This window comes from Aquarana catesbeiana, linkage group LG10 (genome assembly GCF_042186555.1).
Source record: "Aquarana catesbeiana isolate 2022-GZ linkage group LG10, ASM4218655v1, whole genome shotgun sequence".
In the NCBI taxonomy this organism is placed as follows: domain Eukaryota; kingdom Metazoa; phylum Chordata; class Amphibia; order Anura; family Ranidae; genus Aquarana; species Aquarana catesbeiana.
The window spans coordinates 30,769,283-30,795,351 of NC_133333.1; the positions used below are offsets into that span (position 1 = coordinate 30,769,283).

The 26,069-nt window shown below is 42.2% G+C and overlaps 1 protein-coding gene across 2 annotated transcripts in view; it reads right to left on the reverse strand.

Annotated features, from left to right (window-relative positions):
• Window positions 1-3,341: 3,341 nt before the first annotated feature.
• Window positions 3,342-26,069, reverse strand: part of KCNN4 (potassium calcium-activated channel subfamily N member 4) — a 126,558-nt gene continuing 103,830 nt past the window's right edge. For both annotated transcript variants that reach the window (XM_073601915.1, XM_073601914.1), the window contains 5 exons: window positions 24,796-24,931; window positions 21,826-21,936; window positions 8,451-8,569; window positions 5,370-5,439; window positions 3,342-3,831 (listed from right to left, as the gene is read on the reverse strand). In XM_073601915.1, the coding sequence (XP_073458016.1) occupies window positions 3,685-3,831; window positions 5,370-5,439; window positions 8,451-8,569; window positions 21,826-21,936; window positions 24,796-24,931 (583 nt within the window). In that variant the 3' untranslated portion in view covers window positions 3,342-3,684. The remainder of the gene's footprint in view (window positions 3,832-5,369; window positions 5,440-8,450; window positions 8,570-21,825; window positions 21,937-24,795; window positions 24,932-26,069) is intronic.

Below are 26,069 nucleotides of genomic sequence, written 5' to 3' on the forward strand. Positions count from 1 at the left end.
AGTCTCTGGCCATCTGTTGTATGATGCCCACGTTCTCTGACCATTTCTTGTATCATGTTTGCAGTATCTGACCATCTCTTGTATGACATCCAAAGTCTCTGACCATCATTTGTATGATGTCCACAGTCTCTGACCATCTCTTGCATCATGCCCATAGTCTTTGACTAAAACCTGTTTGTTTGCAAGCTCTGATAATTTATCTGACCATGAATATTCACTGAAATTTATGTGTGTCCCTTTGGTGATGTCAGGGGACTCACTTGGGGCCCCCATATCAAGAAAGTTGACCACCATGGGTATACAGCATCAGCTACATACAATATACAGCACTGTGTTCCGGCAGCGGTATGGGGATTTCCCATCTGCTGCTGCAACAAAATTGAGTCAGGCAGAGCGCTGCTTAGCCATTCAAAGGAAGCCATGTATTTTAATCAATAAATACAAAGCTTGATTGGTTGGGGTGGAATCACAACCACCACCCCAGCCAGTCAGATGAAGCCTTGTATTCATTGATAAAAATACAGGGCTTCCTGAAAATGGCTCCACTGGACTTTGGTTTTGTTTCAGGAACAGGGCAGGAAGTCACACCATATTGCTGCCGAAACCCATACAGTTTATAAAGCGCTGACAGCGGGTGCATCTATTAAAGGAAATAGTTTGTTTGGGCCAGCTTGGCCCAAACAAACTATTTAAAGCAGAACTTCACCCAAAATGGTAAGTTCCGCCTCTCTGCCTCCTCTTTGCCTGCAGCCTTCTGGGAACCATCACAGGTCCCAGAAGGCTGCGGGACCATTCACAAAGCACAGGGCGACAGGCAAATGCACTGTAGGGAGCCGGCTATGAAGCTACTAGGAGTCACAGCAAGCTTCTATTAGTAAACATGCCAGCACTGGGGACCTGAAGACCAGTGAAGACCCGGCTGCCGGCGCGGACAGTGCTTGGTCCCTGGACGGGTAAGTGTCCTCATATTGATAGTCAGCAGCTACAGTATTTGTAGCTGTTGACTTTTATTGGGTGAACATTGAAGATCCTGTTTAAAGTTCAAAGAAAGCTGGAGTTCAGCTTCAAATCAAAGGTCTATACCCAGGGTATCTTTCTCTATCACGCTGCCCCTCTCCAGTCACTTTCATTCCATAGGAAGACTCTCTTTGAGGAGGACAGAAATCTTTCAGAAGGTTCAGGCCACACACAGCATCTCCCGGCCAGGAAGAAACTATGGATAGCAAAAGCTTCTCTAAAATACTTCAACAACTCTCCAGAAGAACAATACAAAATCATTTATACAAATGATGCCCAGTCACAGCACATCAACTAATCTAAAAATATAGGCAGTTTGGTTTATATGCAGATTTTGACTTTTCCTGTAATAGTCAGGCTTGGGTACACACATGCCTCCTCAGCATCCATATATTGCCCATTCATGTGACAGGCTTTCTTGATAACTAACAAGCGCTTGGGTAGGGTACAAAAAGTCAAGATTTGCATTTTCTCAGAATTTTCCTATTTTTATGTGTATTTTTTTCTCTGGAAAAAAAATGTCCTTCTTCAATCAGTTTTCATTTAAAGTGTACATAAAGCCAAAATATTTTTTTGGATGGAGGATAATGGTTAAACCCTTTCCTTTTCCTTTCCCTTCCCTTCCTTCTTTTACTTCCCTTCTCTTTCCTTTCCCTTCCTTCTTTCGATTTGCTTCTTTCCCTTTCTTCCTCTTTCCTTTCCCTTTGCCACCCCACGTCAATCACATATAATAAAATTTAAAATAAGGGGCCACTATTGAGCCCCAGCACACACTGGGCCATATAACCCCATTCACAGCAATAACCCCACAGGCAGGCTGATATGGTGGCCAATGTTGGACTGTTTGTCCTACAACTCGTTGTCCAATCCTTCAGGGAGTTTATATTACATTTATGCCCCGTACACATGATCAGACTTTCCGACACCAAAACCATGGATTTTTGTTTGAAGGATGTTGGCTCCAACTTGTCTTGCATACACACGGTCACACAAATGTTGGCCAACAATTCCGAACGTAGTGACGTACAACACATGTACGTGATTTCTCCATTATGAACGCTAGTTATATCTCCGGCTCGTACTTGATTCCGAGCATGCGTGGACTTTTGTCCGACGGACTTGTGTACACATGATTGGAAAGTCCGACAACAAACATTTGTTGGCGGAAAATTTGAGAACCTGCTAGCCAACATTTGTTGGTGGAAAGTCTGACAACAAATGTTCGATGGAGCATACGTACGGTCGCACTTTCCGCCAACAAGCTCACAGCCAACATTTGTTGTTGGAAAATCCAATCCTGTGTATGAGGCATTAATCTCTGCATTAAGTCTTTTTTTTCCCTATCTGACTGCTATTGGACTATGGCCTGAATGAGAGACATCTAACAGATTCCTCCATCCACTATAAACAGTGCAGATTGATGAGTTCCCCCCGCTGATCTATTGTATTCATGAACAGAAGCTATGTCTATCTCGATGTAGCCACTGTTGGGCCAAAATTTTTCCAGCAGCCTCCTTTGACAAAAAATGATCAAATGATCAGCTTTTGTCGTATGGAACGGGGCCGGCACAGCCACCCACTAAGAGACTTTCAACTGGTTCACCAAGACCAGCTTTAGAGGAAATCTCTCCAAAATAATAGAAATTGGCTGCAACTAGAACAAGTGTTTCCATTGGAAGATTTCACCTCTATTCCTGTTATGGTGACAAACCAAAATTAGTTTCTTCCCGTCAGTTTTTAGACCTGATAGCAGGGTCACCAGAACGCACAAAGAGTGTGACTCTTCCTAACTTGAACACAGTAATGAGGACATCACAAAGGGCCTAGACCAGGGGTCTCCAAACTTTCAAAAGAAAGGGCCATTTTATGTTCCTTCAGACTTTAGGAGGGCCGGACTGTGCCCAGTGGGCGTGAACTATGCCCCATCTTTGGTATCAGGGGGAGAAATAGTGCCCCATTTCTGTTGTCAGTGGAAGGAAATATGCCCCATCATTGGTTTTATTGTTGGTGTCAGTGGCAGGAATTTTGCCCCTTTATTGGTGTCAGTGGCAGGAATATAGCCTAAAGGCAAGCAAAGGGCTGCAGTTTGTAGACCACTGCCCTAGACCTTCCCTATTCTAAAATCTAAAAAAAAACAAAACAAAAAAAACTGACCTGCTGCTGGCCTGTACCAGAGGATCTGTCACACCTGAAAGAAGGCCAACCTAACCTCCCAGGACAGCTGTGGTCATAACTGTACATACATACACACATGTACTTAAGGATTCACTAGAAGAGACATAAGCTTCTCAGTTTCTTAAAGACAAAATGTCAGAACCAAAAACTTACTGTAACTGCATATCATTTTATGTGCATCATGTATATCTACATCATAAATCTCCCAATTTTAAATACATTTATTCCACCTCATGTTTGATATGTCAGTTTTATCCTTAAATGGTCCCATGAGAATCAATAGTCCACAAAGTGCCTCTTTATTGCAAAGAGTAAGGCAGTTTAGGAGTGGTCCTCTAGTAAGTTCATCTAAGTTCATTAGTCTATTCATGTTCTACAAGCAGCTAGATTGTCCATGTTTTGTCCCACCACCCTTCCGACAACGAAGGGGATGGTAAAATGGAAGACAATGCTCCAGTGGTAAACAGAGTCCAGGAAAGATGACATCTTGTGTCAGTGAGATATCTGGGGTGATTCCAGGGCTGTCATGATTAGACGGCTGAGGTCATCCAGCTTCTTGTCCAGCTGGTCGATCCTCTTCTCCAAATCTTGGTGGGAAGAGGTGAAGTTGTAGTCCAGCTCAGTCATGATCATCTGCATCTGGAAAATGAGTGGACAATATGTTTGACAACATTCTAAGATGAAAATTTAAAGCAAATTTGCACAAACTGCGAACTGCCTGTATATAGGAGAGGACAGAGAACCTTAAGCCTGGTGGCAAAACATGGTCATTTTAGAAAGCCCTGCACTATTCCCTTGCGAGAAGAGATTAAGGGGGATATGATCAACATGTACAAATACATAAGTTGTCCATATAATGAACTTGGTGTTGAGTTATTCAGTTTAAGGTCATCACAGAGGACAAGGGGACACTCTTTACATCTAGAGGAAAAAAGATTTCATCTCCAAATACGGAAAGGTTTCTTCACAGTAAGAGCTGTGAAAATGTGGAATAGACTCCCTCCAGAGGTGGTTCTGGCAAGCTAAGTAGATGACTTTAAAAAATGGCCTGGATTCTTTCCTAAATGTACATAATATAACTGGGTACTAACATTTATAGGTAACGTTGATCCAGGGAAAATCTGATTGCCTCTTGGGGGATCAGGAAGGATTTTTGTAGCAAATTGAGGCATGCTTGGCTGGGGTTTTTCGCCTTCCTCTGGATCAACTGTGGGTGAAGGATTGTGTATATGGGATTGTATTTTTTTTTTGGTTGAACTAGATGGACTTGTGTCTTTTTTCAACCTAACTCAACCAACTAGCCCTTTGATGGTAGGACACATTTATGTGGGCTACAGAAAGTGTATCAAGCAAAATGTTCCATGGTTCCCCAATGATTGATGGCCAAGGTTGATGCTCATAAAGGTCATAGTTCATTTTGACGCAGCTTCCAGCATAGCTTCCTTTCTGTTGCTTGAACTTCAGTTACATGACTTCTCATAGCTGCAAAGGAGGTTGATGCTGGAAAACTTCCTAATTGTGAGCTTAAATGTGGAGCAGGTTGCTATATATAATACCCACATATTACTAATGTAGATATAGTACCCAGGGGTCTTCCATTCACTGATGTCTGAATAGTAAAGTATCTCCACTGAAGTATCTCCAATTGACTCGATTCCCCCCATCAACATAGACAGTGTTAACGCGGGAATCCCTCCTGCTAGGCCATTGTCCTTTCCTGGCGGGGGGGGGGGGTTGGGGGGGCGCGATGGCGAAGCCAGTGATTATTGCTAGCCACTATAGCAGCCACTAGCGATAATCACAAGAGAATCCAGCAAGCTGGTTGTACCCAAGTTGATCAATCGATCAACTTGGTACATTCAGCCTGCCCATTACCGTTCAAATCTCGGCCGGTTCTTGCTAAACCAGCTGAGGTTCGAACCATGTATGGCCGCCCCAACATAGGGTGCGGATGCCCTCCTGCCTCCCAATCCAGTCCTTACCTGTCTGGGTTGCTCCATTACAACAAATCAAACCTAAGCTTTCAGATTCCGACAGTCAATTTTTATTTGCCTTTAACTTTTTTTGTATTTATTAACTATTTTTATTACAGCATTAATACATTAATGTAATAATGTAGGTATTTGTTCATTATAGGGCAATAAAATGTAATATCGGTTCCCACTTCATAATCTTACCTTGGAGATATCGACCATGGCATTCACTTGATCTTTCAGATTTTTGTGTTTTATCCTCCTGCGACGAAATCTGTAATAAAAAGCATCACACATTTACAATCTGTTAGACCCACATTGTAGCAGGAAGGTTGTAACTACAACAGGAATAGAAAAAAAGAAATATAATCTCTGAAAGAAGATTAAACCCTTTCATGACCACATTATTGGTGCTTAGATGCTCAGATCATATTTCTAATTTCTACTTCATTTTTACAGTTTTTTTTAAGGCAGATAATGATCTTTTTTGGTAAGCTGTTTTAATAAAAACGTTGCTCTCTTTTAATTACATGCTGACAAATGTGCATTTTGAATTAGTTTATTTTAATACTGATATTGTGTCAGATAATTACAGTCTTAACCATTTACAGGCTGCAGTGGCCTCTGCAAGCAGAAACCATTTTTGCTGAATGAAACCGCCAACTTGCATACAGTATAATGTCACTGCTAACATAGTGCTCCCATAAATTGAATCATTAGGCTCCATTTACATCTATGCATTCCGTGAATGTGCGAAAAAATGCGAGTCGTGCTTGTGGTTACATTTATCGTTAATGGCACCCCAAGCGCAGCCAGCAGATGTGCATTTTCGCATGCATCAAAACACACCACAAATGTACCAGAATGAGCAGTAAATAAAGGTGCGCTCAATACTCAAAAAGGTGCAGGAGCTTCATTGGTGCGCTTAGGGCAGCCTATGGATTGTAGTGCAAAAAAAAAAAAATGCACGTTGGTGTGACACATGTGATGTAAAAAGGTACCCCGCGCTGCCTGAACTAGTGATAGCAGCTGACGCAACAAACAGATCATTTTGTAAAAATAACAGAAGTGTATAAGTGTAGCGCTAAAATGTTTGGGTTAGTTAACATAACCCAACCATTGCCACTGAAAAGTAAATCACAAAATATCAGTGAGTCAAATTATATGAATCTACAGACCATAGTGACTAATGAAATAAACAGAAAATCACATAAATACCACATGTGATATGTGCCGTGTGAATTGCTAGAAACTATATACAAAAAAGATCATATATAAAAAATAAGTCCATGAAAAATCTTAAAAGTCCACAGTGTATAGTGAAGAAATTGAAGATCCTATTCACCGCATTCACATCCAATAAAATGGATAAAAGCTGTAAGCACCAGTGCAATAAAGCCACCACCAAGGCAGATGTAAGCTTACCGGATAGTTTGAACCCAAAAGAACATACGTTCTATGAGTCAAACAGGCTTATGTAATCAACTGACAACCAGGATGGAATCTTGGGGATCCTCTATAATTGGAACCCAAGACATCCTGAAACTTTATAAGAAATCGGTCTCCATACAAGGGTGGTTGCACATCAGGTATGAAAGTTGGTTAATTGGATAAAAGGAGTGGAAAGAGAGGGCCACATAGCATAATTCCGTATGAACTATTTAAAATGTTATTAAAGGTAAAACACTTACATTTAGAAAGTGATTCAAGCGCTTGCATAAAATAATGGCGGCAGTGGAGTCCTTTCCGACGCGTTTCGTCTCATTAGACTTCGTCTGGGGCGTCAAACTATCCGGTAAGCTTACATCTGCCTTGGTGGTGGCTTTATTGCACTGGTGCTTACAGCTTTTATCTATTTTATTGGATGTGAATGCGTTGAATAGGATCTTCAATTTCTTAACTATACACTGTGGACTTTTAAGATTTTCCATGGACTTATTTTTTATATATCATCTTTTTTTGTATATAGTTTCTAGCAATTCACACGGCACATATCACATGTGGTATTTTTGTGATTTCATTAGTCATTATGGTCTGTAGATTCATATAATTTGACTCACTGATATTTTGTGATTTGCTTTTCAATGGCAATGGTTGGGTTATGTTAACTAACCCAAACATTTTAGCGCTACATGTTCTGCCGAGAAAGTTCCCCTCGGCAGATAAGGACCCCCCTCTACTGCACAGGAGCTGCGCCTGCGCAGTAGGAGCCGGCGGAAATAGCCGAAGCGGAATAGTTGGAAATCTGCTGTACACGGCGCCTGTAAGAGGGCCCCTCGCGGGCTCGCTTCGCTCGCCACGCTTCGGGCACGGCCTCGCTTCGCTCGGCACTTTTTTATTCTCCCTCTAGGTCCACTTGGATGGTGGGACTTGAACCTGGACCCAGAGCGCAGGCGCCGTGTACAGCTGATTGAAGATTTTCAGCTTCGGCTATCTTCGGCGGCTCTTCGTAGTTCGTACTGCGCAGTATCCGCCGGGGGAACTTTCTCGGCAAGACACTACACGTATACACTTCTGTTATTTTTACAAAACGTTCGTGTGACACGAATATGTGAATGCAGCCTGAAGGAATGGAAGCAGGGTTGGGTTTGATAGCTATAATGCCAGCTATTAAGTATGTACTGCAAATACTGAAAAACAAATATATATATATATTTTTTTTTTTTACTACTTGCAACCAGGAGAGGGAGCACTAAGCGAACTTACATACCACCTGAAGTTTTAGGCAGCAACTTTTTTTTTGGTAAACGGACGCCAAAGAAAGTCAGACCTACCCTAACTGCACTGGCACAGACTGAACTATCCTAATTAGAAACAGTGATTGATTGATAGAGTGTCATTGAAAGTATAGGCAGTGCTGGGCTTATTAATATGCTCATGCTTTGCAGGTACTGTACAGTGGTTTGTTTATATCCTGTAATAAATGTTTATTTTGTAAAACAAAAAAAGGAATATATATATATATATATATATATATATATATTACAGATATTTCTTATACAGTGCACTCATGGCATTGCTTTTGCAGAGAATTTCATGATGATTGGATGTATTGTGTGCATTTGATGCATTTTGTATACACCTCTGTTCTTCTCTATGATGGATTCATCTTTTTTAAGCGCTGTAGATGCATTGGATAAGGATGTGAAGATGAGAATGGTGCCATAAATATTATGGGTCCGATCTCATTGTGCTTACCCTGTGTTGTTTCTTGCATTATTAAGCTTACAGGATGAACCAGCCCAAGCTGAACAAAGAAGCTGATTCCCGGGTGGACAGACTTACATGTGAATGGCCGCCAGCAGCTCCCTCTGGTGTTGCCGTATTTTGGCTCTGTCCCGTTGCCTTGTGTGTTTGTGGAGCAGCCAGGCCTCGCCCAGCACATTCGCCGCTGCACATTTAATCTACGAAACAAAAGCAAGTCAGATCAGTGTTATGAGTTGATCCTGTTTTGGATGACTTTAAAATAGACCTTGCATCCGATATACAGGTGCATCTCAAAAAAATGTCAATATCAACAAAAAGTTAATTTATTTTGGTAATTCAATTCAAAAAGTGACACTCATATATTATATAGATTCAGTACACACAGAGTGATATATTTCAAGCACTTCTTTCTTTTAATTTTGATGATTATGGCTTACAGCTAGTGAAAACCCAAAATTCAGTATCTCAGAAAATTAGAATATTGTAGACTCGTGGTGTCACACTTTAATCAGCAAATTAACTCAAAACACCTGTAAAGGTTTCCTGAGCCTTTAACCACTTAAGGACAAGGCCTCTTTCTGAGATTTGTTGTTTACAAGTTAAAAACAGTTTTTTTTGCTAGAAAATGACGTAGAACCCCCAAACTTTATACGTTTTTTTTTTAACACCCTAGAGAATAAAATGGCGGTCGTTGCAATACTTTCTGTCACACCGTATTTGTGCAGCGGTCTTACAAGCGCACTTTTTTTGGAAAAAATACACTTTTTTGAATGAAAAAATAAGACAACAGTATAGTTAGCCCAATTTTTTTTATATTGTGAAAGATAATGTTATGCCGAGTAAATTGATACCCAACATGTCACGCTTCAAAATTGCATCCAAACTTTTACCCTTAAAAATCTCCATAGGCGCCGTTTAAAAAATTCTACAGGTTGCATGTTTTGAGTTAGAGAGGAGGTCTAGGGCTAGAATCATTGCTCTCACTCTACCAATCACGGCGATACCTCACATGTGTGGTTTGAACACCATTTTCATATGTGGGCGCTACTCACGTATGTGTTCGCTTCTGCACGTGAGCTCGGCGGGACGGGGCGCATTTATTTATTTTACCTTTTATTTTTTATTTTTACACTGTTCTTTCAAAAAAAATTGGGTGTTATTTAAAGGAAAATCCACTTTGCACTGCAAGTGCACTTGAAAGTGAAGTCGCTGTAGATCTGAGGGGGACATGCAAGGAAAATAAAAAACAGCATTTTAGCTTGCACACGATTGGATGATAAAATCAGCAGAGCTTCCCCTCATTTCAGATCTACTCCTTAGATTTAGAGCGACTGCACTTCCAAGTGCACTTTCAGTACAAAGTGGATTTGCCTTTCGTAAATATTTTTATTCCTATTACAAGGAATGTAAACATCCCTTGTAATAGAAAAAAGCATGACAGGACCTATTAAATATGAGATCTGGGGTCAAAAAGACCTCGGATCTCATATTTACACTAAAATGCAATAAAAAAAAAACGTCCCTTTAAAAGCTATGGGCGGAAGTGACGTTTTGACATCGCTTCCGCCCTGCAATGGTATGGAGATGGGTGGGGGTCATTTTCCCCTCACTCGTCTCCATTCCACTGACATGAGAGGATCCGATCACCTCCGTCGCTACCATCAGCCCCGGTAAGCGACAGAGGGCACCAGAGCTCGGCGGGAGGGGGGCCCCTCTCCTACCGCAGAGACCACTATTATCAGAAACTGGACCACCGGCCGAACAAAAGGATACCAGGGTTATGGCAGCTAGCTGATGCCATAACAAATATATCTCTCTTCAAAGTTAGGACATATATGGGCGTGCGGCGGTCCAGAAGTGGTTAAATGGTCTCTCTGTCTGGTTCAGTAGGTTACACAATCATGGGGAAGACTGCTGACTTGACAGTTATCTAGAAGACAGTCATTGACACCCTTCACAAGGAGGGTAAAGGCCCGTACACACAATACGAAAATCGGAAGTAAAATTTTGTCCGACGAACCATCTGCCGATTTTCGGATCATTAGTACGGTGCTTTCGCCAGCTGATTCCGGTTTTTCGTCTGACAAATGTTGGATGTGCAAACTATAAAATTTTTGTCGTATGTAAACTCGACGTCCGATATTCGTTTAATTGGTACGTTTTTTGTCAAAAAAAAATTGTAACAGCAAGACTACGCATGCTGAGAAATGAAAGAATACATACAAAACTATTCAACACGTTACGCCACTTCTGGAATTGAATTCTGTCATATGAGAATTTACGTATGGTTAGTAACCTCTTCACTTTCGACATGAGACTAGCATGCAACAAAAAACGTACAAACGGTCTTCCGTAAATCTGATCGTGTGTACGAGGCTTAAGCCTCAAAAGGTCATTGCTAACGAAGCTGGCTGTTCACAGAGTGCTGTATCCAAGCATATTAATGGAATGTTAAGTGGAAAGAAAAAGTGTGGTAGAAGGTGCACAAGCAACAGGGATAACCACAGCCTTGAGAGGATTTGGGGAAGAATTACAAGGAGTGGACTTCGGCTGCACTACGCCTGGTGCCAGTGCTTCAAGAGCCACCACACACAGACATTTCCAGGACATGGCCTACAACTCTCGCAATCTTTGTGTCAAGCCACTCCTGAACCAGAGACAATGTCAGAAGCATCTTATCTGGGCTAAGGAGAAAAAGAATTGGACTGTTGCTCAGTGGTCCAAAGTTCTCCTTTTGGATTAAAGTAAATTTTGCATTCATTTGGCAATCAAGGTCTCAGAGTCTGGAGGAAGAGTGGAGAGGCACAGAATTCAAGTTGCATGAGGTCCAGTGTAAAGTTTCCACAGTCAGTGATGATTTGGAGAGCCATGTCATCTGCTGGTGTTGGTCCACTGTGTTTTATCAAGTCAGCACAGCCCTCTAGCAGGAAATTCTAGAACACTTCATGCTTCCCTCTGCTGACCAGCTTTATGGAGATGCTGATTTCATTTTCCAGCACCTCCTACACTGTCAAAACTACCAATACCTGGTTTATTGATCATGGTATCACTGTGCTTGATTAGCCAGCAAACTCGCCTGACCTAAACCCCATAGAGAATCTGTGGGGTATTGTCAAGAGGAAGATGAGAGACACCAGACCCAACAATGAAGACGAGCTGAAGGCCGCTATCAAAGCAACCTGGGCTTCCATAACACCTCAGCAGTGCTACAGGCTGATCGTCTCCATGCCACGCCGCATTGATGCAGAAATTCATGCAAAAGGAGCCCCGAGCAAGTATTGAGTGCAACAACATTTCTGTGTTAAAAATCCTTTTTTTTTTATTGGTCTTATGTAATATTCGAATTTTCTGAGATATTGAATTTAGGGTTTGCACTAGCTGTAAGCCATAATCATCAAAATTAAAAGAAAGAAATGCTTGAAAAAACGAACCTTTACTATCACTTTAACTGCTTGCCGACCAGCCACCGTAGTTGTACTGCGGCAGGTTGGCTTGGCTGTGTGAACCGCCGTACCAGTACGTTGGTCCATTAAATAGATATAGCAGGCGCCGGCGCACCTGCGGTGCATCGCCTGACCCGAAAGGCATGGCTAGCGGCCGCAATTTCCGCTAGCCACCCGCGATCGCTCCACAGAGAGCCAGAACGGGGATCTCAATGTAAACAAACAGATCCCCATTCTAGTAGAGTAGATAGAGATCGTCTGTTCCTAGTGATCGGGAACAGCGATCTCTCTGTACTCCCAGTCAGTCCCCTCCCCCAACTGTTAGAAACACCTCCCTAGGGAACACACTTAACCCCTTGATCGCCCCCTAGTGTTAACCCCTTCCTTGCCAGTGACATTTATACAGTAATCAGTGGCTCTTTTAAGCTCTGATCACTGTAATAATGTCACTGGTCCCATAAAAGTGTCAGATCTGTCCGCCGCAATGTCGCAGTCCCGCTAAAAATCGTTGATCACCGCCATTACTAGTAAAAAATTAATAATAAAAATGCCATAAATCTATCCCCTATTTTGTAGGAGACAAAAATATGTAGAAGAATACATACAGTATCTCACAAAAGTGAGTACACCCCTCACATGTTTGTAAATATTTTATTCTATCTTTTCATGTGACAACACTGAAGAAATGACACTTTTCTACAATGTAAAGTAGTGAGTGTACAGCTTGTATAATAGTGTACATTTGCTGTCCCCTCAAAATAACTCAACACACAGCCATTAATGTCTAAACCGCTGGCAACAAAACTGAGTACACCCCCTAGGTGAAAATGTCCAAATTGGGCCCAATTAGCCTTTTTCCCTCCCCGGTGCCATGTGACTGGTTAGTGTTACAAGGTCTCAGGTGTGAATGGAGAGCAGGTGTGTTAAATTTGGTGTTATCGCTCTCACTCTCTCATACTGGTCACTGGAAGTTCAACATGGCACCTCATGGCAAAGAACTCAGAGGATATGAAAAAAAGAATTGTTGCTCTACATAAAGAGGGCCTAGGTTATAAGAAGATTGCCAAGACCCTGAAACTGAGCTGAAGCACGGTGGCCAAGACCATACAGGTTTAACAGGACAGGTTCCACTCAGAACAGGCCTCACCATGGTCAACCAAAGAAGGAGTGCACGTGCTCAGCATCATATCCAGAGGTTGTCTTTAGGAAATAGACATATGAGTGCTGTCAGCATTGCTGCAGAGGTTGAAGGGGTGGGGTGTCAGCCTGTCGGTGCTCAGACCATACGCCGAACACTGCATCAAATTGATCTGCATGGCTGTCGTCCCAGAAGGAAGCCTCTTCTAAAGATGATGTACAAGAAAGCCTTCAAACAGTTAGCTAAAGACAAGATTACTGGAACCATGTCCTGTGGTCTGATGAGACCAAGATAAACTTATTTGGTTCAGATGGTGACAAGCGTGTGTGGTGGCAACCAGGTGAGGAGTACAAAGACAAGTGTGTATTGCCTACAGTCAAGCATGGTGGTGGGAGTGTCATGGTGGTGGGAATGTCATGGTCTGGGGCTGCATGAGTGCTGCCAACACTGGGGCTCTACAGTTCATTGAGGGAACCATAAATGCCAACATGTACTGTGACATACTGAAGCATAGCATCATCCCCTCCCTTCGGAGACTGGGCTGCAGGGCAGTATTCAAACATGATAATGACCCCAAACACACCTCCAAGACGACCACTGCCTTGCTAAAAAGCTGAGGGTAAAGGTGATGGACTGGCCAAGCATGTCTCCAGACCTAAACCCTATGGAACATCTGTGGAGCATCCTCAAATGGAAGGTGGAGGAGCGCAAGGTCTCTAACATCCACCAGCTCCGTGATGTCGTCATGGAGGAGTGAGAGAGGGTTAAGGCAGTGCTGGAAAATAATGGTGGCCACACAAAATATTGACACTTTGGGCCCAGTTTGGACATTTTCACTTAGGGGTGTACTCACTTTTGCTGCCAGCGGTTTAGACATTAATGGCTGTGTGTTGAGTTATTTTGAGGGGACAGCAAATTTACACTGTTATACAAGCTGTGCACTCACTACTTTACAAAGATATAATAAAATATTTTTTAAAAATGTGAGGGGTGTACTTACTTTTGTGAGATACTGTATTGAGATACTGTATTGACCTAAACTGATGAAGACATTTATTTTATTTTTTATTTTATTTTTTATATTTATTATAGCAAAAAGTAAAAAATATTTTTTTTTTTTCAAAATTGTTGGCCTTTATTTGGGTACAGCGTCGCACGACTGCTGAATTGTCAGTTAAGGCGACGCAGTGCCATATTGCAAAAAATGGCTTGGTCATTAAGGGGGTAAATCATTCCTGGGCTGAAATGGTTAAATGTATTAAAAAGAAAAACAAAAGAAACAAAAAAATCAACAGCACTTCTCGTCACTTTAACCACTTGCTGACCCCAATACGTATATAAAGTTTGCGGTTTGCAAGTGGTTTACCGGGATTAAGGCTGAGGATATCAGCAATAACCCCGGTACCATTCTTTTCAGCCAGTGGCTGGCTTTCTCATGAAACTGTTCTGAGAGGCTCATGAGCTGGTGGAACTCTTTCTGAAGTGGCGGAAGGGGGGGCGTGTTTCTCGGGCTTACCATTTCTGCCGGTTCGCCTGAGAAGCGATCCGATGGTGCGGCCGGCTGCTCCCACAGGCGATAAAAGAGTAGATACTCCTTGATTGCCTCTATGGCCTTGGATGACCAGAGTGACGTCATGAAGTCACTCCTGGTCCAGGCTGGAAGGAATTTTTATTTTTTTTTTTTTAAATCAAAAGATCAAATGTGGGGGAGGGTTTGGAGGGGGGAGGGGGTGGGGTTGTGGTTTTCCTGTGTTTTTCCTCCCCCCCCCCCTTTTTTTTTTGCAATAGAAGGGGAATTGGGACTTTAAATGAGGTGCACTAGTCGCCTACATCTCGAAATCAGGTATATATAACAGGGAGTTTGGGACTTTAAATGAAGCGATTTGAAATGCGGAGGATTAAAATTGTAATTTTATTAGTATTAGTAAGTATATAGTAAAGGAATTTCATGTGTATATACAGACATACATATATAATTGGCACAAAATTATAGGCATAATAGGTGGAAAGGTACAAGCAGTAGAGTACATAATTACACTGGATAGATCATGGTCAGAGTAATGTTAGTATAAAATAACATATATATCCTATAGGTGCCAGGGATGGCATATCCGGTAGCTGATAATAAAATTGCATAGCAAAATGATATAGTCATGATATTAATAAATTAATGACATCAAGGTAACAATGGATAGAGTTCTGGCATCAATTGTAGCTCGACGTGTTTCGTGGATGATTTTGTCCACTCATCAGGAGCTGATGCATAGTAATCCTGTAGGATATATACGTATAGTCAACCTCAATCCGTATAGAGAGGAATAAAACAAAAAATGCTGGAAAAATTTGGCCAGACAAGCACTTACCAACCCTGACACTGAGCGTGGCGCATGGCAGATGGCATGGAGTGGGCCGGGGACAACAAACCCCGTGGCGGGAGCTGAGGCAGCATGTAATGTCTGGATGACATCAGGTAATAAAATGACAATGTATGGGTAGTGAAATGATCTCCATGTGGCAGCAATGATAAAACATGGATTGTCAGAGAGTAGAAATACCTGAGGATAAATGTAAAAAAATATAATATATCAGTATTCGTTCAAAACAGAGTAGGTTATATTGAGTATTATATAGTATAAATAATGTATACAAAGGTACTTGTATATGAAGATTACTGATGAGTAATACAATAGAAGTCATATAATAAAGGAGATCTGGTTAAGGGAATGATCAATCATTCCCTTTATTATACGACTTCTATTGTATTACTCATCAGTAATCTTCATATACAAGTACCTTTGTATACATTATTTATACTATATAATACTCAATATAACCTACTCTGTTTTGAACGAATACTGATATACTATATTTTTTAACATTTATCCTCAGGTATTTCTACTCTCTGACAATCCATGTTTTATCATTGCTGCCACATGGAGATCATTTCACTACCCATACATTGTCATTTTATTACCTGATGTCATCCAGACATTACATGCTGCCTCAGCTCCCGCCACGGGGTTTGTTGTCCCCGGCCCACTCCATGCCATCTGCCATGCGCCACGCTCAGTGTCAGGGTTGGTAAGTGCTTGTCTGGCCAAATTTTTCCAGCATTTTTTGTTTTATTCCTCTCTATACGGATTGAGGTTGACTATACGTATATATCCTACAGGATTACTATGCATCAGCTCCTGATGAGTGGACAAAATCATCCACGAAACACGTCGAGCTACAATTGATGCCAGAACTCTATCCATTATTACCTTGATGTCATTAATTTATTAATATCATGACTATATCATTTTGCTATGCAATTTTATTATCAGCTACCGGATATGCCATCCCTGGCACCTATAGGCTATATGTTATTTTATACTAACATTACTCTGACCATGATCTATCCAGTGTAATTATGTACTCTACTGCTTGTACCTTTCCACCTAATATGCCTATAATTTTGTGCCAATTATATATGTATGTCTGTATATACACATGAAATTCCTTTACTATATACTTACTAATACTAATAAAATTACAATTTTAATCCTCCGCATTTCAAATCGCTTCATTTAAAGTCCCAAACTCCCTGTTATATATACCCCTTTTTTTTTTTTTTTCTCTCTCTCTCGAGATAACATGATGGGTAAGGGTAATAACACTTATAGTTTGGCCAATGAGGGCCTTCTACACAAATTAAATAATTGATAAACACGGGTTTTGTTTTTTTATAATATGACGGGTAGAGGGTAATAACACTTATAGTTTGGCCATGGAGGGCCTCCTCCCAAATTAAATATAATGATAAACACGGGGTTTGGGGTGTTTTTTTTTTTTTTTCTTTCTTTAGAGGTGGGGGAGGGAACCACATAACTCTTGTTTTTTTTTTTTTTGTTTGTTTTTTTTCCCTATGTTCGGTTTTCTGGTGTTTTGGTGGGTAAAGGGTAATAACACTTACTAGAATAGTTTGGCCAATGAGGGCCTCGTACACAAATACAAATTGATAAACACGTACACTTTTTATCCAATTATGTACACTTATGCACTTTTATGTCCCCCTCCCCTCCCCCCTTTTTTTTTTTTTTCTTCTCCCTCTCCTTCTCACGAAGGGTAAGAGGTCTTCTTGCACAAAGGGAGAAAGGGGAAGGAGTAACTACAGGATTACCAAGTGGTTTGGAAGGGAAGGGGGGGGAGGGATAAGATTTAAGCGAATGTGGTAGTAGAAGATGTAATGTAATAAGGGTCTGGGGTGGGTGATGAGGGTTTTTTTTTTTCTTTTTTGTTTGTAACAATGTATGAAGATTGTTGTATTGTAAAATGGAAATAATAAAAAAAATTTTGATAAAAAAAAAAAAAATCAAAAGATCAAAAAATCTTTTTTTTTTGATCTTTTGCTTTTAAAGGTAAATGAGAGATTTGGGGTCTTTTTGGCCACAGAACTCTCCATAAAGAGGACCGGTCATCCTTATTTCTATTGCAAGGGATATTTACATTCCTTGTAATAAGAATAAAAGCGATAAAAAAAAAAAAGACAGTGTAAAACTAAAAAGTAAAATAAATAATGATAAAAATGTAAAGCGCCTCCATCTCTTCATGCTCACGCGCAGACGTGAACGCATACGTAAGTCGCACACGCATATGTAAATGGTGTTCGTACCACACATGTGATGTATCGCCATGAACATTAGAGCGGGAGCAATAATTCTAGCACTAGACCACCTCTGTAATTCTAAACAGGTAACCTGTAAAGGCATTTAAAGCGTCCCCCTTTGGAGATTTATAAGTACTGTAGATTGTCACCATTCCACGAGTGTGCGCAATTTTATCCACTTCCGGACCGCCCACCGTTCATATACTGTGCAGGGTGGCCTGGCTGCACAAAATCACATACCTGTATGTGATTTTGTGCACACGGTGTAGAGGGTGCGCCACTCCAGCTGTGATTTGACACAGCGGGAGCCAATTAGCGGGTCCGGCGGGTGCAATGGCAGCCGTGACCCGCCGATCGTTCATAGGAGACACGGAGTAGCGGTGTGCCACACCGCTGATCTGTCAGTGAGGAAAAGAGAGATCTTCTGTTTCAGCCAAGCTGAAATGCGATCTCTGTTTTCCTCCAGTGTAACACTCCCCCCCCAGTTAGAAACACCTCCCAGGGAACACATTTAACCCCTTGATCACCCCCTAGTGTTACCCCCTTCCCTGCCAGTGTCTTTTATACAGGGATCAGTGCATTTTTTTAGCACTGATCACTGTATTGGTGTCACTGATCCCCAAAAAGTGTCACTTAGGCTCAGATTTGTCCGCCACAATGTTGCAGTCCCGCTAAAAATCGGCCATTACTAGTAAAAAAACAAAACAAAAATAAAAATGCCATAAATCTAATGCAAAGTTTGTAGACGAGATAACTTTTGCGCAAACCATTCAATAAACGCTTATTGGGATTTTTTTTTACCAAAAATATGTAGCAGAATACATATTGATCTAAACTGATAAAGAAATTAGATTTTTTTTTTTTTTTTTATTGGGAATGTTTTATAGCAGAAAGTAAGGAATAATGTTTTTTATTCAAAATTGCTTCTATTTTTTTGTTTGTAGCGCAAAAAATAAAAATCGCAGAGGTGATCAAATACCACCAAAAGAAAGCTCTATTTGTGGGAAAAAAAGGACCTCAATTTTGTTTGGGTACAATGTCGCACGACCGCACAATTGTCAGTTAAAGCGACGCAGTGCCGTATCGCAAAAAATGGCATAGTCGGGAAGTAGGTAAGACCTTCCGGGCTTGAAGTGGTTAACGGGTGGCATGTTGGGTATCTATTTCAGCGTAACATCATCTTTCACATTTTAACAAAAAATTAGGGTGATATAATCCTTTTTGTTTCTTTTAATCTCTATTAAAGTGCATTTTTTCCCAAAAAATTGCGTTTGCAAAATTGCTGCGCTGTGACATATGACAAATACTGTGTGACATAAAAAATTGCAACGATCGCCATTTTATTCCCTAGGGTCTCTGCTAAAAAAAAAAAAAGTATGGGGTTATAAGTAATTTTTTTTGCAAAGAGTACTGATTTAAACTTGTAAACTAAAAGTGCCAGAGAAAGGCAGGTTGGCAAGTGGGGATAAGAGCAAGATGTCAAATTAAATTATGAGAAGGGGGTCACGAGCCAGTTATAACCTGGGGTTTAACAAAGCTAGGTCACCTCCCTGCTCCCGGCATTTGTTTGGACAGTGAGGGAGAAGCAGCAACCTGATAACCTCCTCCCTTCACGATGATAGGTGAGCTTCTATTCATTAATAAGAGCTCTTTGAGCTTATGAACGTCTTCATAGTATATCTAGAGGCCTTTGTTTTCCCAAAGATTTTACTGCGGCTCATTCTAAGGCCTCTGAAATACGACCTTCTCTTGTGGATCTGATTTACCAGGATTCATAAAGGCCTTTTTCCTGTATGGAAAGCTAAATTGTTTCCTATGAGGAAGCCGAGGTCCTGTGACCCGTCTATAATAAGAAACCAAAGGTCAAGCCCTGATTCTTGGCCTCCCAGTATTGTGTGAATATGAAACGCACCTTGGGGATCTGCAGGAGATCTGGAGATGGATAAAAAGTCTCCACTGCCTATATTAATAGAATGGCAAGGCCATTACCAGGAAGCCACTGCCACACTGGGCCCCATTCAGATAGGACTTTCCATAACAGCTTTGTTTTCACACTGGAACTGTCCGGGTTTGGCTATGGAGGTCACAACATCAGCATCTGGGCACATCTCAGAGGTGTTGTGCGAACCCTTCAATATGATCCAAAAAGTGGAAAGTAACCTATTGTTGCCTCTCTATACCTTTGATCACCTAGGTTTAGTGAACTAACGCTTCTGAAGAGCTCACCTAAATTCTGGCCAGGTATCCCCAGTGGTGTATTTTGGTTTTGTGCTGCCCTAGCCAAGACTTCAATTGCGCCCCCCCCCCCCATCTAAATTTGTCCCACCCCTTCCTTCTCAAGTAGGGCATGAATGAGAGGGAAGGGGAAAGAGAGAGGGGGGGTGAGAGAGAGGAGAGGTGGGTGAGAGAGAGGAGAGGTGGGTGAGAGAGAATGAAGGGAGGTGAGAGAGAGAGGGGGGTGAGAGAGAGAGGGGGGTGAGAGAGAGGTAAGGTGGGTGAGAGAGAGGAGAGGTGGGTGAGAGAGGAGAGGTGGGTGAGAGAGAGAGGGGGGTGAGAGAGAGAGGTGGGTGAGAGAGGAGAGGTGGGTGAGAGAGGAGAGGTGGGTGAGAGAGAGAGGGGGGTGAGAGAGAGAGGGGGGTGAAAGAGAGAGGGGGGTGAGAGAGAGGTAAGGTGGGTGAGAGAGAGGAGAGGTGGGTGAGAGAGAGAGGGGGGTGAGAGAGAGAGGTGGGTGAGAGAGGAGAGGTTTCCCTTATCCCCCCCATACTGCACCAGGAGACTCCTCCACCCCCCCAAAAAAAAACTACACTGGGCTGTCACCTACTCACAGCCCGCCGACTCCTTTTTACCAGCTGTGTGTAGTGAGGCTGCCGAGGCACAATCACAGCCGGGACTCCGACCTACTCTGCCAGTTGAGCTACTTCTGGGATCAGAGGCTGCAGCCACCGCCGCCTCCTGCTTCTGCTTTGCTCCCCTGTTACCAAACGGTTAGTCCGCGGCCACCCTTGGTGTCACCCCTCTGGGGAGACCTAGAAATCACCTACTTTTCCCTTCGCTTAAACCAGGTCGAGGATTAACTCAATCATGCTTCACAAAAAGACTAACACATTGAGCAAGCACTTGACTGTCCAGTTAAAGGAAGTGTTAGCCCATGGGATACACCTACCCTGCCCTTAACCCTCCCTACGGATCTCCCTGTTCTATACTGTTACGCATTCTCTGCTATACCTCTACCCAGGGCCAGAACAAGGGTCAGGCAGGAGGGGAAGCTGCCCTGGGAACAGCGGAGCAAGGGGACAAAGAATAATCACAAGGCAGTAAACCTATTCTCTGGCATGCATTAACAGTTGGAGGGGGGGCGCAGTTCCACATCCTTGCCCTGGGCACTAGACGAACCTGTCCCGGTACTACCCCTACCCTTTACCTCTCCTAATACCCTAATCGTTCTAGACCCCCTTTGGATCATACCAGGTCAATCTTCTACACTGAGGACTTCAGTTCTTCTTTGCACCCTCCGGAGATAACCTGCTCCCAACTAAATTCCTGTATGGTACCCTTCATGTTTCTAATTAATTGTAATATCCCATATGCTTTGCATTTGCTCTTTTTTATGTTCAAAACAAGTTAGATTGAAATGCTGCTTCTATGTCTAACAATTAATAAACACACTGAACAAGAAAAAAGTATGAATAGGTGGAAGTGGAGTGGGTGGAAAGAGTAGGCTTTGCACTAAATTTTACCGGAGATGGTCTTTAAAGCTAAACTCAAGGAAAACAGCTAAATAAATACAAAGTACATCAATTGGGGCCAAAAAAATGTATATTTCTGCCCAGCCAGTCCTGAAATTTACACAGTCCTGCCAGAAAGCAAAGCCAGCCTGGTGACCTGACTTTTCTCTGCTGCAGTTATGCAATACAGCCTGGTCTCTTCCCCAACCCCCTAAGTCCCTAAGTCTCTCTACACCTCCCAGGATTGCTGTAGATTGGCCTGGGTCCCTGAAATGACCTCCCTTCATTTAAAGATATGCCTTTTTTCATCTTACTAAATGTGAGTGCATTTTTTTTACTGTTTTTAATAATATACACTAACTTGCTACACTTAAAAGCGCCCTCTAGTGTCCATTTTACTTTCCTGCCCTCTTCCTGTGATTGGACAGTCAAGGAGCAGCAGAACACTGCACATGCTTAGTTATTTCATTAAAGGGTGTGTAAAGATTCCATTGCCTACCTGCTTCATGTAGTGTATGTCCATCATAAAGTTGTGTACATGCTTTTCAGCCTTGGTGAACTCCAGTTTCTGAGCAGCGACGGCGACTATCAGAGCTGTACACCCGACTCCCTGCAACAACAATAACGGGGCAAAGTGAGTCATCACACGGGCAAGGTGCAGATTTATTTTCCAAATCAAACGCACCCAAAAGTGGTATTTCAGTTCTATGTGGTTTCTGACAAGTTGATATATATATATATATATATATATATATATATATATATATATATATATATATATTTATATACTAGATATGATATATTTATACTTTTTATATAATAAAAGGAAATGCCAAGTGATTCATTACATAGTTGAGCCAATACCCACAACACTCCCTAATATTAAAGTGTAAACTCTTGTGTATGACTAACTGGCCTAATACATACTTGGCAGGTCAGTGACTCATTTTAGGAACCACAGACATAAAAGTCAGACCATGCATGTGTACACATCCCACACCATGCAGTATGATGAAGCATGTCATTCTCAGCGTACCCATAGTAACATGCCAGGGGTATTTTCTGTATGGTAGTGTTATGCCACATTCATGTAGTACAGGGGTCTCCAAACGTTCTAAACAAAAAGCCAGTTTACCATCCTTCAGACTTTAGGGGGGCCGGACTGTGGCCATCGGAGGTAGAAAATTTCCTGGCATACGTGGGAATAAACAATGCCCCATCTTTGGTGTCAGTGAGAAGAATTGTGCCCCATCGTTGGTGTTATTGGGTGGAAGGAATCGTGCCCCATTATTAGTGTCAGTGAGAAGAATTGTGCCCCATCGTTGGTGTTATTGGGTGGAAGGAATCGTGCCCCATTATTAGTGTCAGTGAGAGGAATTGTGCCCCATTGTTGGTGTAATTGGGTGAGAAGACTCATGCTCCATCATTGGTATCATTGGGAGGAACTGTGCTCCATCGTTGGTGTTATTGGGTGGGAAGATAATATTTCAGGAAAATACCGCATTATGTCCACTAGATGTAGCTGATGATCATAGGGAGTCATTAGACAAATCATTATTCGTGAAGACTATGTGAATGCCCGAGACATTCTCACAGCAAATTTTTTACAATTAGAACATGGTAGTAAAATACGGCTGTGCTAATGCTTGAGACATTTCATAGTAATTTTTTTATACATAGATCCCATCAAACTAGCTTTTCATTGGAAATATGTGCAGTGTTTTTAAGGGGATGTATGAATGTCTTGCAGAATTGTACTGAAAATGACAGGTGTTGTGCACCACCATACTGACAAAGATTTACAACCAATGTACTACATCAGTGGTCTACAAACTCTGTCCTGGGCTTGAATTTGCTTGCTTTTTTCCAGCCCTTGGAGCAATATTTCATCTTCTGACACCAACTATGGGGCATGATTCCCCCCACTGACACCAACGAAGGGGCACAATTCCTCCCAGTGACATCAACGATGGGGCACTGATGATGACACCAATGATGGTGCTCAATTCCTCCCAATGACACCAACGAAGGGGCACAATTTCTCTCAATGATACCAATGATGGAGCACCAATCCTCCCACTGATACCAATGATGGGGCACTACAGTATTCCTCCCATTGACACCAATGATAAGGCATTATTCCTTTCATTGACACCAATGATGGGGCACTATTTCTTCCCCTGATATAAACAATGGAGCATTATTCCTCCAACTAATGCCATTGACATGGCTTAGGTGCCAAGGCATTTTCTACTTACACTGGCCACAGTCTGGCACCTTCAAACTTTGAAGGACAGTAAACTGGCCATTTTTTGTGGAAAGTTTGGAGACCCCTTGTCTAACAGACCTGGAATTCTTATTGTATGGCTTACAACAACCCAGCAAGGCCTCAAGGCACTTGCTCTCTCCATACACTTTCCCACTTGGGTTCCCATTTTTACCTTATCTATCTAATCTGAACTGCCCCCTTCTTCCTCCTATGGAGGAGGGTGGATCCTGAATACTGTAGAGGGCTGTGCCAAAAAATTACACCTCTCTCTGCAGATAGGAATTGGTATCTGGCACAGCAGAGAACTCCATAAAAGGGTCCAATGCTTTTTTGAATGATCACAGCAGAAGATAGCAATGTTTCGAAACCAAGCAGGAGCCCTTTATCAGGCATGTGGCCTTCATCGGGTCAAATGCCCGATGAAGGGGTCCTGTGTTTCTCCGAAATATCACTATCTTCTGCTGTGAGGTGATCATTCAATAAAGTATTGGATCCTTTTATGGAGTTCTCTGGTGTGCTGGTGACATATTCCTTGCCTTGAGTCATTCTGGTCTTCAGATGGTGGTCAAACCGGTCGCTCTCCAGCCAGTGGTCGCTCTAGCACCCACTCTCTCTTTAGCCATTGTCAGGAATGTCTGCATTGGGAATATTGCTTTGGACTTTCTCTGCAGCAGTTTCCTGAGAGTTCAGGGGGAATCAGAGCCTTGACACGCTGGGGTTACAGGAAGTGGGTTGAAGGACGTTGGGCATCATTTAAACCAGATAAGCGGCTCCGCATTGCTGGATCAGCAAGTTTTTTTGGGTGAATATAGCAGCTGAACCTGCTTTCTTATTTTTTACAAGAGGCTGAGAAGGCGTTTTTTCAATTTTATGCCCAAGCTGGAGTTGGGCAATAATGTTACCCTGCTGTACTTTCAGAAAAATAACCAAAAAATCTTAGTTGTCTATGGTGGAGGCCAACACAGACATGACATATCCTTCTCTTCTACAAGGCTCCAACCCTCCTTTAATAGGACTAGTGGCAGGATGCTAATAATATAACAACTCAGCATGTTTAAGATCATATAATGAGATGTTTCTAATATAAAATATCAGTTAAAAAATAAAATAATAAAAATAAAATAAAATAAAATAACTTTGTCCTCCTTGTGCCCACAGCTTTTCTTTATTGTGCTCTTCCCACTCGCTCCTTGGTCTCACCATGACTCCGGTGAACAGGCAGACCATCTTGCCGCACACGCTATGCGGAACCATATCTCCATAGCCGATGGTCAGGAAGGTGATTGGGATGAGCCACATGGTGTCTGTCAAATTACCGTTGCCAGGAGAATCCCCCCTGCCAAGAAAGATGGAGGGTATTATACATAATATTGTGGTAGTATAGCAGTGTACATATTGCGTTGCATCATTAAATGACATATTACATACATATTTTTAAAATTACACATTATCTACACTATATCACCAAACGTTTCTGGACACCTGACCTTCATACCTACTCTATATGGCTAACGGCCCTCCAAAATTATTGAAGTGATATTAAAGGTTGCATTTTTTTTAACTAAAATTACTTATCTGCTCTGTGCAATGGTTTTGCACAGAGCAGCCCCAACCCTTCTCTTCTGGGGCCCCCTGGTGCTCCCTGCTTCTCATCTTCCCTGACTTCCCCAATAGCAAGCAGCTATGTGTGTGCTCACTCCCCGAGCCCCACTCTGTGTGTCCATAAGACACACAGAACGGGGCTGGGACCCACCCTGCTCCCTCCTCACTCGCTGTGATTGACAGCAATGGGAGCCAATAGGGAGGTAGAGAACTGGGAGAGTAGCTGCTCTCCTGCACATCGCTGGATGAAGATCAGGCTCAGGCAAATTTTAGGAGAGGCTGGTGGAGGAGCTGCATACTGAAGGTTTTTTAACTTGATGCACCAAAAATTGTCTAAAGGCCAGCTAATGGATCAAGCCTTTTAGCTACACAAAACCACAGGTTTTCATTGTGCAGCATTATAACGTTCCATCCGCCAGCACCCTAACATCCAATTAAGTCGGTTAATAAGGGGGACCTTGGGCATCTGCACAGCATCCTTGTTTACCCCTCCCCTGCCCCTCTCCATCAGCACTGGGGTCGCATTAACTGAGGGAGAGAAACTGAGGGAGAAGAGAAACTCTGGAATACTAGTCAGTACCAGTGTGCGAAGGTGTGTCTGCTTTGGAGAATAAATCTCCTCTAATGTTGGGTGTCCTACTTGTGTGGATGTTGCTGTGTTATGTTTACATTTTAGAATGTGGTGCCTCCAGATTGTGCAGAATTGTAAAGGATGCCTTGACTAAAAAAAAGCTAAGAAACACTGGGCTAAAATCTGCTGTTGGCTGACTTTACAATGCGGCTCCAGGATCTGGAAGGATCCACCCAAATGCTTGATCGGTAACTGTCTCTTCCTCTCAGTGCGCCACAGAGAGCCGGAGCCAGCTGCTGCC